The sequence below is a fragment of the Petromyzon marinus genome, chromosome 36 (genome assembly GCF_048934315.1).
Source record: "Petromyzon marinus isolate PM22_M1 ecotype Great Lakes invasive population chromosome 36, UKy_Petmar_22M1.pri1.0, whole genome shotgun sequence".
NCBI classification, from domain to species: Eukaryota; Metazoa; Chordata; class Hyperoartia; order Petromyzontiformes; family Petromyzontidae; genus Petromyzon; species Petromyzon marinus.
Genome location: NC_133702.1, coordinates 7,785,400 through 7,802,493, shown reverse-complemented (window position 1 = coordinate 7,802,493; position 17,094 = coordinate 7,785,400). Strand labels below are relative to the sequence as shown.

At 44.2% G+C, this 17,094-nt stretch overlaps 1 protein-coding gene across 7 annotated transcripts in view; it reads right to left on the bottom strand.

Moving 5' to 3' along the window:
* LOC116949342 (IQ motif and SEC7 domain-containing protein 1-like) overlaps positions 1–17,094 on the bottom strand; it is a 267,850-nt gene that overhangs the window by 51,183 nt on the left and 199,573 nt on the right. Inside the window, exon 1 of one of the 7 annotated variants that reach the window (XM_032966540.2) lies at positions 2,320–8,744. The exons of 5 other annotated variants lie outside the window; for them this stretch is intronic. In XM_032966540.2, the coding sequence (XP_032822431.2) occupies positions 2,320–2,393 (74 nt within the window). In that variant the 5' untranslated portion in view covers positions 2,394–8,744. Of the gene's footprint in view, positions 1–2,319; positions 8,745–17,094 lie in introns of those variants that run through there. One more of the 7 variants, XM_032966538.2, reaches the window with a different exon arrangement.

Here is a 17,094-nt window from a genome sequence, read left to right as displayed (position 1 = left end):
TTTGTTGTTGTTTAAACCTCCGGCCAACTTCACAATAACGGACGAGCCCTCGTGCTAATTCTGTGTTTAAAAAAAAAACGTAAAAACCACCACAGTTTTGCTTGTTGCAACCGAATTCGTGGGGTTACAAAGTTCTTCTCTTGCCCGGCGAAGCATTCTGCGGGTTTATAAAGCCTTCTCCAGAGCCGTGACCGCCGCGCTCTAATTACATATTCACCAAATGCTTTTTTGCACTTGGGACCTGCGACACGTGTGTTTGTGATTCACGGTCACGTGAAGAGCGCCTCAAACGGGCTCGTAGTTTTGCTTCCCCCGCTTCTCGACACACCGTGTAACTCGCCTGGAACAAAATGCCAATCGGCGTTTCAATGGTTGCACGCTGTATTAAAAATAACGAAGGGGTGGTGAGAAAAGTTTGTAAATGTTTGGAGTGCGTTGAAATCACTCATGCTCGTTCTAGTGCAGTATTGTCAGCAGTATAAATGGATACCCAGCAGGCAGTCGATTTCGAGGTCTTGCGTGTGGTGGGGTGAAACGTGGGTACTCCCATCGCCACCGAAGACATCTGACCGCCATGGAAGAGGAGGCCATGAAACCCCCTAGAGAAGCTCTCTAACCCTCCATTTATAGGAGGCCCTTCCACCAGCAGTGGCATAAGCAGGAAACGGCAGGGGCTGTGCCTTTACATTTTATTTACAGTGTTTTAGCTTTAAAGTCTAAATCATTATTATTCAACCACAGTGTATGGTTAATAGGATTCAAGAACAAAAGAGTATCCTAATTTTAAGTACACGTGGCTTTTGTATCCCCCTTGTTTTGAATACTTTTCAATCAACCCCCATATAAAATAAGGCTCCGGGCACATTCAGCCTATAGAAACTAAATCCAGACAGTTGTGGTGTCTAAGTAGTTGGATAAGACTGCCACAGGGATATTTCATTATCGTATGCTTCGTGACTTTGACCACTGTCATGGGGTGAAGACAGCTGCTTAAACCATCGTGGAAGGATTTTTTTTGCTTTGTACTTCCAAGGTGCCTTCGGACACTATTTTTACAGTCCTGTGCACATTCTGCTTCATCTGGAAGTAATGCATGGACCATACCATGATTTACAGCCAATGATAACATTCCCAACTTACAGCACAAATAAAGCATTGCTTTCTACAAAAATTACCCAACTGGCTGAAACGGGAGAGAAAAAAACTCCAGTTACTACGAATTTTAAGCTGCGCGCGGCTATTGGAAAACAGAAAGGTCCATTTTGCTCTTTTTTTGTTAATAATCGTTTGAGACAGCCGGCGAGCGAACGTAAAAGTCACACTCGGACTAAAATTCACAATAGGGAATATTGTGCCTCTGGCTGGCTGCGTTAGTGGCCATTACTTGCATTCGCGGTGACTCAAGCAAGCTGCCTGCGAGTAAATAACAGACGTTCAGTGTCGTACTAATAGAGCCCATTTCCAGCTGTGCCCGGCTTACGTGAGGAATGCGCGTACGTATGGTTGAACTTCTCTCGCACCGTACGCGGCTAAGCGCGCTAATGGGAGGTGCCGGCAAAGGACAACAAACTAAACACCAAAAAGCAGTTCTAAAGAAATAAGCTTTTCAATCGACATGATTTAGAAGTGCGCAGCTCCAGTGGCTTCCGAATATCGCAAGGAAGGAATGGTTGAGCCTCGCCGCCGTTGTCGCTGGTACATTAGTCGTGTTAACGCGACACGCTGTGGTGATGAAGGCTGGCCTGCAGGCTACAAATAGCTGAGTGGGCTTCACCTGGTAAAATAAAAATAGTTTTTTTTTGTGATTTGATTACCATTCCTATACTTTGCACTCCTATCGTGCGTTTGTATTGTTGCTTGTTGTAACGTTCTGACCCGCCCCGACTGGACATAGGTGAAAAGGAGCTTCATAGCTCATCGGATTCCTCCAGTATAAATAAAGATTCTGATTCAAGAAAGAGCCACATTCACTTGTATCACCAATTTATGCACTTTAAAACAAAACTATAAAAAAAATTATACAAAATCTTTTTAAAAACCTTCTATATGAAAAAAATGCGTTCATATACGCTGATCAATATGGAAATAGCACACGTCCTTTGATTAATGAAGATTTAAAAAATGCAATCAATTATATTTTCAATTAAGCAAAGTGATTACATATGATCGATTCCCAATGAGTGCTGTACGTAAACACCGTTAACTAGAACAACAGTATTCCCACACTCATTAGCTGCCCTGACAAGTGGAAACAGAGGGGAAAAAAAATGCTCAAAAAAACCAAGGTTGAGCAGACATCGCTCGTGGTGCAGGACTCACCAGTCATCCACAGCGAGCTCCAGCAGAGACTGGGTCCTCTCGGTGGCACAGTACAAACACCAGAGCGATGACATTTCTCGAGCAGCGCCGCCTCCAACCGCGGAGGAGAGGGCTCAACCACGCGCCGGCGGGCAGCGTCCAGTCGCCGGCTAAGGGAGCGCAATTGGCGACCTCCGCCAGCGTGGAGGGAGGTCTCAGAAAGAAAAGGACGACGAGGAGGCGAGAGGCCATCCAACGGGGGAGAAAAAAAAGGGGCAGCGATCGATGGAAACCAAAAAAAAGCGCCGCACGCGCGGTCACGCCGGGCGTTGAGAACGATTGTGCGGAGCGAACGAGGCCATGCCCCTTAAAGCGGCTCGCAGAGAGAAAAAAAGAGAGACGAGACAGCTGATGTAAACTTCACAGGGCACGCACACGGGCGGACAGGAGCGTTGTGAGCCAGCCGGACGCGCGTCGGTGAAAGTAAACCGCGTTTATTATTAGCCGGTGACTTTGCGGAACATGTGACGGTCCGAGAATGCAGCCTCTTTCCTTTCCATTCATTTCTTTCCTCTTGAAAATCTGTCTCCTTGCCCATTGCCAGATTCGCTGTAAGGAGCGTGTGGCTGGCTTGGTGGCTCACGCATTCCAAAAGCGGTGCGAGGGCTAAAAGGAAAAGGGGCCTCAGAGGGAGCTCCCAAGGTAAAAATATCACAGCCTTGCCTCAAAACGTTCAACCTTTATGTTGAATGTACGAACTATCTTCAGAACATCTAAGCAAACTAAGTGAACAGAACTTTGAAACAAGACTGGCGGCCGTATGGTGCCAAATCGGAGAGGTACGCGGTGGTTTAAGTTTCAGTTGAAAGCATTGACTGAGAAGACATCACACATGTTATCCTGTTTATTAACTACATTTATAAACTCTTGCAATGTTGAGTTGTTCACTATAATGTTATGTTTAAGAAGTGAATACCACACGTTTGGAAACCATACCCCCCTACTATGAAGCACCTCATATATGGAATAATATTTCAACCTTTTTAAGTACTGTACTGTCCTTTCTCAATTGTATTTTAATGGGAATTGGACTATGTTTGCCTTAGAAATTACGGATCTTCGTGCTCGGAGCAAAACCTTAAACATACTTTTTAATTTTGATAACTACATGTACATGTTCGCTTTTGATTGATGTTATCCCTTAAGGTTTGTGAATCATCGCATGCTTTGCACACTGCTGTTATTCACTGAGCCGTGGGTGCTTCCCACACGGTGAGAGAGCCTGTGCAGTTTCAAAAGGAAAAACTCAACCAAGAATAATAAAAATAAAAACACAATCGAGAGCCTTCGTCTTGCTCGCACTGAACCCCAGGTCTCCCATTGCACAGTATTCTCAATGGGCTATCACCAGGCTACAAGTAAGGTACCGTACATGAATCGTTAAATTTAAAATGTTTGGCATTTAGAAGTAAAGATCTATAATAGCGGTTTTGGTGAGATCGTGTAAATATCAATTTTGTTACAACTATAAATGTCGTTAAACCGGCCACCACCTGAAACACAGCCAATTAGTAAGGGTTGTCATGTAAATAAAGCATGCCAATTAATTACTAGATCAGCACATCGGTGTGTTGGAGAGTAAACCCACGACATTTACAATTTCGCCGGTAATTACAACCAGCCTCATCAGGCGACAGCCAAAATTGTGGAGAAATCCTCCTCCTGCTTCGGTCTTAAATAGAGGGGGGGGGGGGGGTAAATGTGATGTCATTGTGGGTTAATCAGGTGCGAAGACTCTGGTGGGGTGGTGGTTTATGTAGCCATATAAATTACAATGGATATATATTATTGGTTGGGTGATTCACAGTTAATCAACATGTATAATGTATGTACGTTATGTACATCATGGATGTGCATGACCAATTTTTCAAGACGATTACTTTAGAAAACTTTACATAACGAGTCCCAAATAATAGGGTTGCTTGTACAAAAACAATGCAACTTTCACCCCTTCAAAAGTGATGCATGGTTGCAACAGAGTGAGTCGCACAGCCCCAGAAGCGTGAGTGTAGCGAGTGACCTCTTGATCACAGCAGTCTCTGTCTAAAAAAAAAACGCATGCACCCAAGTATTTGCCTGTTGGAAGTGAAGAACTGCAACCGAAGCCCTTTCAATGGGTACCCGGTGGGACTCGGGAGAGATATGAAAGGCAAAAATACAGCTGGATGCAACAGTTGCATTCAGTTGCGCATGTTAGTTGAGGTATTGCTTCTGCGATGAGGACAAACCGGGGGGACTTATCCCGCGCTCACTTCCAATGCGCGCAACAGTGCCGTAATGCGGGAACGACTTCTCACAAGAATCGGAGGTTTACCAAAAAAACCCAGCTCTGCTCAAGAGATTTCGGTCAGATCAGCAGAGGCAGCTGCAAACGAAGGTCACAACCTCTGGTGGACATCTGTGAGAGAAAAAAAGAGCTTTGTAGCTCATCGGATTCCTCCAGTAGTAATCAATATTCTGAAGGTCTCAACTTTCAATTTGAAGATGACTCATTACTCTTGTCCAAATGCAGCCTCGCCAAGTCACGGTACATTCTTTTTTTTTTACTTGGGAAATCAAAATGTCTGCAACGAAGTAACTTCAAAACATCTGCTGGCAGCGTGTGTTTAGGGATTGCACTGCGAGAGAATCGATGTGATATTCTTGTTGTGACTTTGTGAGTTAAGCCGGGATCTAGAGAGTATAGCTATACTGGATATAAGAAGTGCTTCATTCAATTACCACATACTGTACAACAGCCTATGTATGTGGCTTTCCAGACCAATATCATCAAGCAGCATTTGTTAAAGGAAGCAAACACAGAACCGGATTCAACCTTTTTGGTTTCAACAGCAGATCAGGCGTGTTAAGCAAATGCTGCCGGATTTCCATGTGTTATTGGTAAGAGCACTCCATATGAAAAAAAAACGGGTCCCCGTTCATCACAAAAAAGCAATACCGTACACAAAACTCATTGTAGACATAGTTCGACTGAGAGTGAAGGACTCAGGGTCTTTGTTGTCCAAACCAACACTGGGTCCAAAGTGCCAAAGGGATAAGGGTTGGGATATTGTTGTGAAGTCAACAGTGCTTGCAGACTACAGTTGCTCACTTCAGCTTGAAACTCAGGGATGGGCACATACAGTGAGGGAAAAAAGGATTTGATCCCCTGCTGATTTTACACGTTTGCCCACTGATAAAGAAATGATCAGTCTATAATTTTAATGGTAGGTTTATTTGAACAGTGAGAGACAGAATAAAAACAACAAAAAATCCAGAAAAACGCATGTCAAAAATGCTATAAATTGATTTGCATTTTAATGAGAGAAATAAGTATTTGACCCCTCTGCAAAACATGACTTAGTACTTGGTGGCAAAACCCTTGTTGGCAATCACAGACGTCAGACGTTTCTTGTAGTTGGCCACCAGGTTTGCACACATCTCAGGAGGGATTTTGTCCCACTCCTATTTGCAGATCTTCTCCAAGTCATTAAGGTTTCGAGGCTGACGTTTAGCAACTCGAAATTTCAGCTCCCTCCACAGAATTTCTATGGGATTAAGGTCTGGAGACTGGCTAGGCCACTCCAGGACCTTAATGTGCTTCTTCTTGAGCCATCCTTTGTTGCCTTGGCCGTGTGTTTTTGGTCATTGTCATGCTGGAATACCCATCCACGACCCATTTTCAATGCCCTGGCTGAGGGAAGGAGGTACTCACCCAAGATTTGACGGTACATGGCCCCATCCATCATCCCATTGATGCGATTAAGTTGTCCTGTCCCCTTAGCAGAAAATCACCCCAAAGCATAATGTTTCCACCTCTATGTTTGACGGTGGGGATGGTGTTCTTGGGGCCATAGGCAGCATTCCTCCTCCTCCAAACACGGCGAGTTAAGTTGATGCCAAAGAGCTCCATTTTGGTCTCATCTGACCACAACACTTTCACCCAGTTGTCCTCTGAATCATTCAGATGTTCATTGGCAAACTTCAGACGGGCATGTATATGTGCTTTCTTGAGCAGGGGGACCTTGCGGGCGCTGCAGGATTTCAGTCCTTCACGGCATAGTGTGCTACCAATTGTTTTATTGGTGACTATGGTCCCAGCTGCCTTGAGATCATTGACAAGATCCTCCCGTGTAGTTCTGGGCTGTTTCCTCACCGTTCTCATGATCATTGCAATTCCACGAGGTGAGATCTTGCATGGAGCCCCAGGCCGAGGGAGATTGAGAGTTCTTTTGTGTTTCTTCCATTTGCGAATAATCGCACCAACTGTTGTCACCTTCTCACCAAGCTGCTTGGCAATGGTCTTGTAGCTCATTCCAGCCTTGTGTAGGTCTACAATCTTCTCCCTGACATCCTTGGAGAGCTCTTTGGTCTTGGCCATGGTGGAGAGTTTGTAATCCGATTGATTGCTTCTGTGGACAGGTGCCTTTTATACAGGTACCAAGCTGAGATTATGAGCACTCCCTTTCAGAGTGTGCTCCTAATCTCAGCTCGTTACCTGTATAAAAGACACCTGGGAGCCAGAAATCTTTCTGATTGAGAAGGGGTCAAATACTTATTTCCCTCATTAAAATGCAAATCAATTTATAACATTTTGACATGCGTTTTTCTGGATTTTTTGTTGTTATCCTGTCTCTGTTCAAATAGACCTACCATTAAAATTATAGACTGATCATTTCTTTGTCAGTGGGCAAACGTGTAAAATCAGCAGGGTATCAAATACTTTTTTTCCCTCACTGTAGCCTGTGTGCATATTTCTGTTGACTATTAAAACATTCCGCCAAAGACGACATACCGAAACCCAAATATACATGCGGATTACATTTTTGGGCACATGCTGCACATTTTAAAAAGCAATTAAATAAGTCAACACCTCTGGCACCAAGTAAGAACATATTATGCATCTGGTGGACCTCTCAAAGCCCTTCTCGCTAGTGCGCTTGTTTTTCAGCTAACTTTGCCTTTTTCATTGAACACGATAAACATCTTTTTTAATGTTAGTATCAAAGCAATGCAACTAGAATATGCAATGTTTCATTAGTTCAATGGAAACATTACATTCCAATGAGGATTCAGTTAAGTTAGTGTCAGGTTGGTCCACGGGTATGATTTAATGAGTGGTTACTATCATGTATTTTATACATATCTATCTCTTTGTTGTTTAACAATATCATGGCACATGTAGTAATAGAATAGCTAAGGGGGGGGGAGGGGAGCGGTGGCACACGAGTTTGCGCACTGCGCAATGAACTCGGCCACCTGAGTTCAATTCCTGCCCGTGTCTAACATCGGTGGCGAAGTGAGATCTGAACTGGTCCTCAGTTACAATCTGCACTGGCCAACCTGGTGAAGTATGATACAAAAAAAAACGTTGACCACCACTGCGTGGGAAGCTCTTCATTTCAGTTGTGAATTACCAAAGCAGTTAAAATGACATTATTATTGAGTACACCTATTAATTTTAGGCTGCCCGTATAAGTTGTGGCACTGCATTATTTCGACAAATATTTCACAGTTTCCAGCAACTATCAAAACTTTCCGTGATTACCATTGCTCTGTATCGGTTGAACGCTCTGCATTCTATTGAGCAAATAGATCTTAACGAAAGAGAGCTCCATAAACAACGGCGAACTTTGGTACTTTACCCGAAGAGTAGTTTTCTCAGGAAGATGTGGAAGAGACGACATCCACAGTGGATGCCGCTCAAGAGGTTTAACACTCTGACCATACGCAGAGGCATCTCAGCAGCGTCGCGGGCATACTTGTGATTTCTTGACAGCTATGCTCCCCGAAAAAAGAACATCGGACGAAAGGAAACCGCCCGACCATTCAGGACCGAGCGCTAAATGCCGCTCAGATCCAGTGGCAACTCTGTGTTGAACAAGTCTGCATTAAGGGAGTGGGAACGTGGGGTCAGGTGACGAGGCAGGGCCAATGATTAACCCTTTGCAGTATCTCCAGTGCGGCAAAAAGTGCCCTCTCGTCGGCTTTAAGAGGCGGCCCACCCTCTCGCGCGCAGCGTCTAATTCGATGATCGGCGCAGCTGCCTGCAATTTACCGGAGTTTACATTGCAGGGAGCTCGTTGAAAGGGCATTTTGAGTGCTGAATTATTGGAGACCAAAAATGTACACGAGCTGGGTTCAAATGGGCGAGTGTCTGGCTTCTAGGGCGCTTGGGCATTCTTCACACAGGCAGCAGTTGTGTGTTTGTGTGCAGTTAATGGTTAAGAAGCTGCTATTGGCTTCTCCCTTGATGCCTGTGCTGTTCAGGGTAACGCCCTAGTGCTGCAGTGTAGCTCGCCATAGCGCTGATGTAATGCGATATTTAAATTTGCTGCACATCCCACCTTGGTGCAGCTGCACAACATAGACATCGCATCGCGTATGAAGATGGGAATTAATTCAACTACAGAGTTCTTTTGGGCGGATTGATGGAGCTTTTATTTAGCAGAGGCATTTGTTTAACATTTTTTTTTTATAACGAATGCAAAGGCGGCCCAATCATGGTTCATAACTAGTAAACATCAGCCCTTCCATTAAAATTGAAGTTAATAAAAAGGACTATAAGTCACCGTATTTACAGAGCCACATAAATTTACATTGATAATAGTAAACTGGCTGTTTGACAATTTTTCAAATGAGAATGCCACCTGGAATTTTAATGTGTTGTTGACATTAAACAATTTTGTTCGTGCTGAGCGAGAAAACCCTCATTCTCAGCTATGTGTTGGTAAAAGTGGAATAGCTGCGTCCACTGATAAATCCACTTACGTAGATTTACAATGGTAGACTTTGAAAAGACCACTTTAAAACTGTTCTGCAATTTGAGCGATTATTTTTGCGCCAGTGATAATATTTATTGTACCAAAAAAATCTGGAACCCTCTCAGACAAAAAGAAGCTATGCAGCGCTTAAAAACATCTCTGTTTATTGACATTTTCTCAAAATAGCTGAGTCATGCAGCAGATCTTTCAGCTTGCAGATTTTTTTTAACAGCGAGTTGGCGAGTTTACTTATTTGCTTGGTTGCACGTTAACCGTCGAGAGAACATTCACTATTTTTCCAGGTTATAGGTACGGCACGCTAACACCACTGTGACAAAAAATAGCTGGAACGGAGCGTCATTGATCACCACATCATGATTCATGCCTTAACCTCTAGGTTAATGGCATTTTCCATGCCAGTGTAATTCTTTAAATAAAATCGATACATTTAAAATGAGCGTGTAAAACTGTGGGGGATGAAAATAACCAGTTACACGGTAGGCTGGAGGGGCAGTGTTGGGTTCAATTTATGGTCCCACTTTTAGCCCAATTCCATTTGTAGGATTTGTGCCGAAATTTAAGACTTACTGACAAATCCCAAATCCCACACAGGAGCCAGTCCAACAATAATACAACGCTTGACGTACTATTTTCCAAACATTTTGAGAGCAGGCTAAACTTTTAAACATTTGGTTTCGTGAAAATGACTTGTATTTTCCATTTGTCAGGCTTAACTCATCTTACAAAGTTTATGCTGACATTTTTCTTTAATTGTCATTAAACTTAAAATTTAATTATCAAGATTTAATTTCCAACTCAGAAAGAAATCCATAATAGAGAAATGCATAACTATAACTCAAATTAATTCCATATGAAAAAAGAAAATCAACAAAATATCAATTGTTAATCTACTGCCAGGCATTATACGCAGATCATGAGGATTATTTGACCATACTTCACCATGCTGGTCAGCACAGGTCAGTGAAGTCGGGGAGCAGAGAAGTGGGGAGATTAAAGTTCAGTCCAACAATGTAGCTTGCTGCACTACTCACTGCTGCACACCACATAGCGCACAGTGGCCACCCATGCAAGCACTTACCGAAACTCAACCCTGCAAAGTTCTAACGAGAATTAGTCACATTCCACGTGGTCTTGTCATAGGCACACATAATATAAATATATATATTTTTTAAAACTTACCACTGTATCTTCAAAGCTCTAGTCCTTGTTATTGAATGATAAAATTCCGAAAGGCCCAGTCATTAACAAAACTGAACACATTTGGATAATGGGTCTCGGACACTGCAGTGCGAGTTTTCACCTGCGACTCTGAAGGTGTCCTGCCTTAAACACACCTCGCTTCCCCTTTTTGTTCCCGTGCTATGGGTGTGCACAAGCCACCGCAGCACCTGACAGGCTGGTTGAGAGATTAGTCATCTCAATTTATGCATTTTTGCTGTCTCCAATGCGAGTTCCTGTGGGCTGTCTGCTGTTTGCTGACTGTGGTTGAATGAGCGCCTCTAATGGTGTAGATGCCCGTACATCGTGAGACCTGCGATTGCCTTATCTAAGGAAACCCGCAGCTACAATTTGTATACGCTAACGACTGGAAAAACGACATCTTTACGATTATCACTTTTTACCCACTGGGGTGGACTGATGGAACAGTGGTTCGCATGCTGTACCTATGGATCCATCAACCAGACTTAAGATTCCCAGCCATAGCTAACATCAGTGCTGATACCTGAACCGTTCCAGAATCACCCCCACCACTCCCCTCCACCTTTCACCAACCTACACTGACCAGCATGATTAAGTATAGTCAAACGACCCCACAATGATCACTTTTCTAAGTGGTTATTTTACTCAAAGTGCTCGAAATACCCAAATATTGTGCATGGGTATAAATTTGATAACGTTTGAATATATGAAAATTTGCTAGCAGTATCCTGGGAACACAAAATCCCCAAAAAACAGTCAAACCCTTCCTAAGCTCCTTGTAAAAGCAGGATGGTATTCAAGTAATTGTCGTGTAAAGATTTTATAATATAATTCGAGTAATAACCAATTTCCTAAATTATATCTTGAGTCCGCAATTTGCACAGTGTGTGTGAAACCACAAACGCGTCCATCGCACGGTCGCCTTATTCCTTTTGGGGATTATGGAGGGTGACTCGTGGCAGGGTGAGGTATGAGGGTGCGGTGTGGTTTGGTGGGTGGCGGGGTGAGTAAGAAGTTGGGAGGGTAAGGGCTTGATGGAACGGTGCATAAATCCTTGAGCTTTCCATCAAGCACAACAGCTCCTTGTCAATAGGTGAGCCGATGATTTCCAAAGGGACCGAGGTCCGGGTACGGTGGAGTGGCAGGGGACATCCCTGTCAAGGTTATGGGCTGAAATTAAAGAGAATGGGCTGCTCTTCCTGGTGGCTTTCTCACAAATGTGCAATGACATCCAGTAACACAAGGCCACCCAGGTCCAGTGGGAAATGAGCCATTTCTTTTGCTTCGAAAACAGGTGCTCACATTTTGAGCATATTGTGCCAATGATGTGGGCGGAGATGGTCAGATTAGATTGCTGTGTTTTTATATTTCGAGATCATATCTGTTTTTGGCCCAAAAACTTCAAATGCATCTTACCTTGGTGAGTAATGTTCCGAATATTATCAGCGGGGAAAAGGAAGAAAAAAAAGCAAAACATAGCCGAACACAACGATCGTTTCATTCATCGGGAAGGATTGCTTTACCGAGGTGCCTCATCAAGTCGGCTATTCACACCTACTCTGCCTCTTCCGTTGATGAGCAAGAGCCTAAAAGCACTTGTACGACACGCAGCAAGGTAGCCGCATTGGCTAAAACTTTGCATCAGCCCATGGGTCCTGGGAGTCCGAGGCTAAAATCTGGCTTGAGGAGGGGAGATTATAATTCATTCCATTCTGATGGATGCTGGATTACGTGCGCCGTGAGATATGGTTCCAGCGCAACGGAGCGTGGTCGCTATCCCGCAACATAACGCCCTCTCTGAAATTGTGGTATTGATACGCGTGGCAACATCCTCCACTCTTAGGAGGCTTACCGAGCTAACACGGAGAGAAGCGAAGCGGATGGGTAAAGAGCGAGCGGCTACTCTTGACACTTCAGAAAACTGTAAAGAACACTTGCGAAAAAAAATATAGGTGGCGAACGCATTAACACATTCCTGCGGAGGGAGGGAGCTGGTAGGAGCGTTGGGTTGCTAGGTCAATGGCCAGGGTCAACGGCGGCGTGGTGTATTCCGCAAATATGCCCTGACTGTGAGGGCGGGCACGAGCCAGCGTGAGTAGGGTAAATGTTGAGTTTTATAAGGGCACCACGGGGTGACCAGCCCCTCCCCACCCAGCCCCACCCTTCCCACCCCCCCACCCAGCCCCAACCTCCCCACCCAGCCCCACCCCTCCCACCCTCCCCACCCAGCCCCTCCCCACCCTCCCCTCTCCACTTAGCCCCTCCCCACCCTCCCCTCCCCACCTAGCCCCTCCCCACCCTCCCCTTTCCACCCTCCCATTTTTGGATGCACGACGGACGGACACAATAATCCCCTGTGGGCTGGTGTAACCAGGAGGTTCCTGCCAGTAGCAAAGGTCAATGTCAAAGAACATCACAACCAATACCACTGATGCCACCAAACCACGCCATCAACTTCCACATTTCCGCTAGATTTATTTGAATAAAATCTCCATTGCTGAGCACAGGCCACGAGGCCCAAAACTTCAAGCGGCCAGCAACAAACAGCACGACTGAGGGTGCAACAGGAAAGCGATGTTTCGAGAATTGAGCACGGTTATAACACACAATGCGAGGAAATTCCAAAGCAGAGCAGTAAGGGAAATGTTGCAGCAAAATAAGTGGCAGAAATTTGCGGTGTGGTGCTTGGCCACAGTGTGATTGCGATGAAACAGTCTGTTAGACCAAGTCCTCAACGTGACTAGAGGAATCAATAAGTTCATGGAACAGTAACAGTCGATACTGTAGCTGTGGCAAAGTTGACACTTGACTTCTGAGTTCCGCTCTTAGAGTATGCCATCATCTGGCTTCACGTCTACCCCTTGGTTATCAACCTCTGGGTGCCACGCCAACGCCCATCTCGGCAACCGGCCCTTCTCCATCCTGCACCCGCGCCCCACCCATCTCAATCTTCTCTTCGCCCTGATTACATGTATCCCAAAGGTCTATGTTGTTTACAATATCCTCCCATTAAATTCCTCGCATTATTTGCACCATGGAAACAGAAATAATACATCTCCGCAAGCGGCATAAGTAAAAACGTAGCGAGATTTTATTTCATCCAATAAAAAAATATGTGAACATTTGGGGATATAGGGCTTTAACGAACCTGCAGTCTTACCATATACGAAGACGTTATTTAGCATCTGTCAGAGCTTAACTGCACATACTTTCATGCATGATTACAACCCAGTTAGCGTGACCTCGTTCCAAGGGGGGGGGGGGGGCTACCAAAACCTCAGGGAGCGGTGGGTGGGTGGGAGGCACGACACAATCGATGTTAAACATCGTGCATGGCACGAGGGGGGGGGGGCTCTCATTAAACAGTGAATGTGTAAAAAAATCTGCACGTGCACGATGTGGAGTTCACAAACGAAGGCTGCTTTAAGGAGAGTGGGTTTTGTCCTTTGGCAGCAGACAAGGTTTGTTAACACACCGCGGGCCAGATTCACATCCCCATCGCCTTTGGCAATTCGCCCCACTGCCGGTAATGGAGACATTGGCACAAATTCACCATAAATTGGACGAAAATGAACATTTGCCAACACGTGAATCAAGCCTCATTGTCTTTAAGCCACGCACACAGTCACAGGGCTATCCTTAAATCCAATCAACAAAAAAAATGTTCATTATTTTGAAATGCAGTATTCCCAAGGAAACTTGCAATCATGTTGCCAAGCACGGCATACCATATGCAAATACGTTTTGGATTCCAAACAACTGGTGAGCTGACAATGATGGATTCCAGGCTTCAAACGTCAGCGCAGAAGCTAATGAAATAGCACCTTTCAGCAAGGAGACAGATTTCCTCTCTCTAACGCAGACAGACGCCATTTTTGTATCATTGGCTCCCAGTTCCGTGGACGATATATGCAATATTTTTTTCACGTGATACACATACGTAAGGAAAAAGATTGAATAACAATAAATAATATCGTGCGCGCATATTTACAGTTAATCCGAATCATTGGCAAAGTCAGACGGGGAGGGATGAAGCTAAATAAAGTACGAATAACGTTTCATAACGGTAGAAAAAAATCACCTGGTAAAATCATGGGTACTAAAAGTTATACGGCAAACAAAAACACGCTCTCCCCCCCCTTCCCTGGGGTCCATCCAAACCTCCAGTGCTTCCTTTCCACAATCACCGTCTCACTTCAAAATCTGGTAAATAACACCCCCCTCCTCCGCCTCTTACCAAAGATCGAGACGTCTCTGATGGGAATAAAGCCGCACGGAATAACACCCTCCTCAAAATGTTTAACATCACGGCAAGGTAAACCATTGTGGTCACGTGTAAGGAGCGCGGACCTTCCATCTACAATGCATTGGTACGGAACTATACTCTTTGGTTCTTTCGGTAATGTCACGTAGGTATAAAATAAAATAAATCACGACGTTTCGGGCGCAACACGAGCGTCCATCATCAGGTGGGAAAGCATGGTCTGCTGCTGAGGCAGACTGTTTTAAAACAGTCTGGATTCCTGCAGTCACGAAAGCTTCAAATCAAGATTGGTACAGAACTCTTTACCAACTGGTCTCCCTGGGAAACCACGGGTATACGTTGAGAGGGAAGAACACGCGAGTCCCAGAAGATCCGGCGTCCTTTCCTTCGACCAGGGGTGGGGAACGTCCGGCCCGCGGGCCGTATGAGGCCCTCGAAATCATTTGGTGTGGCCCTGCCAAAGCAACCGCAGGCGGGACTCGAAATTCAATAAATCTAGGAGCAAACCTGGAAAAGCAGTTGCGAGTAGCAACATCATCAATACCAGCTAACATCATCAATACCAGCTAACATCATCAATACCAGCTAACATCATCAATACCAGCTAACATCATCAATACCAGCTAACATCATCAATACCAGATAACATCATCAATACCAGCTAACATCATCAATACCAGCTAACATCATCAATACCAGCTAACATCATCAATACCAGCTAACATCATCAATACCAGCTAACATCATCAATACCAGCTAACATCATCAATACCAGCTAACATCATCAATACCAGCTAACATCATCAATACCAGCTAACATCATCAATACCAGCTAACATCATCAATACCAGCTAACATCAATACCAGCTAACATCAATACCAGCTAACATCATCAATACCAGCTAACATCATCAATACCAGCTAACATCATCAATACCAGATAACATCATCAATACCAGATAACATCATCAATACCAGCTAACATCATCAATACCAGCTAACATCATCAATACCAGCTAACATCATCAATACCAGCTAACATCATCAATACCAGCTAACATCATCAATACCAGCTAACATCATCAATACCAGCTAACATCATCAATACCAGCTAACATCATCAATACCAGCTAACATCATCAATACCAGCTAACATCATCAATACCAGCTAACATCATCAATACCAGCTAACATCATCAATACCAGCTAACATCATCAATACCAGCTAACATCATCAATACCAGCTAACATCATCAATACCAGCTAACATCATCAATACCAGCTAACATCATCAATACCAGCTAACATCATCAATACCAGCTAACATCATCAATACCAGCTAACATCATCAATACCAGCTAACATCATCAATACCAGCTAACATCATCAATACCAGCTAACATCATCAATACCAGCTAACATCATCAATACCAGCTAACATCAATACCAGCTAACATCATCAATACCAGCTAACATCATCAATACCAGCTAACATCATCAATACCAGCTAACATCATCAATACCAGCTAACATCATCAATACCAGCTAACATCATCAATACCAGCTAACATCATCAATACCAGCTAACATCATCAATACCAGCTAACATCATCAATACCAGCTAACATCATCAATACCAGCTAACATCATCAATACCAGCTAACATCATCACACGCCTCGCCAAAGAGAAGCGGTTCCAGCCATCACATTAGGGGTGAGTTAATTAAATGTTTGACCAAATATAACAGGCTAATTTTTAAGTTGATAATTTTGTATGACCCGCGAATGATGTTGTAAATATCCAAATGACCCTTGGCAGAAAAAAAGGTTCCCCACCCCTGCCTTAGACAATCCCTTCACCCCTAACAAAACCTAACCCCAACTCTACCCTGACATTTCCAGCCCAAACCCCATGGACACAGAAACCCATAGATAAAAGAGAAGCAAAACTCGGGAGATATTAGAAAATATATCGCCTCCTTACAATGAACCTCCCCGTCCTACCCCCCCCCCCAAATCCTCCTCCACTTCCCTGCCACTCTCCCTTACCACTCTACGTTTGGCAAGTGGTTTGTTAACAAAAGCGAGATAAGCCACTCCCAGGGCAAGCAGAGAGACGCAATGAGAGCGAGCCGTGTCGGATCTCTCGGATGGGTTCGGTTCACACCTCCGATGAGCACGATTGACTACATATGGTGCGAAAGACGTTCAACATACAGTACGTACATACATGTGCAGTCCCGTAACTATAAATATTCAGACGACATATATACGGTCGTATATAAGAACCTTTTCGGCTAACGTGATGTTTATTTATGAATTGATATAACCGTGCCGGGAGATCGAAATCAAACTGGAAAACTCTTGATTTCAAGTCCGGTATACGCCACGGCAGTATTCGTGTTTTTTATGTTTATTTTCCTGCCGTCAAGCAAAACAAGCCATTGGGGCATAATTTCTGCTTTCGATTTTAACGCGGTTAATTGGTTTAGAAATGCCACGTGGGTG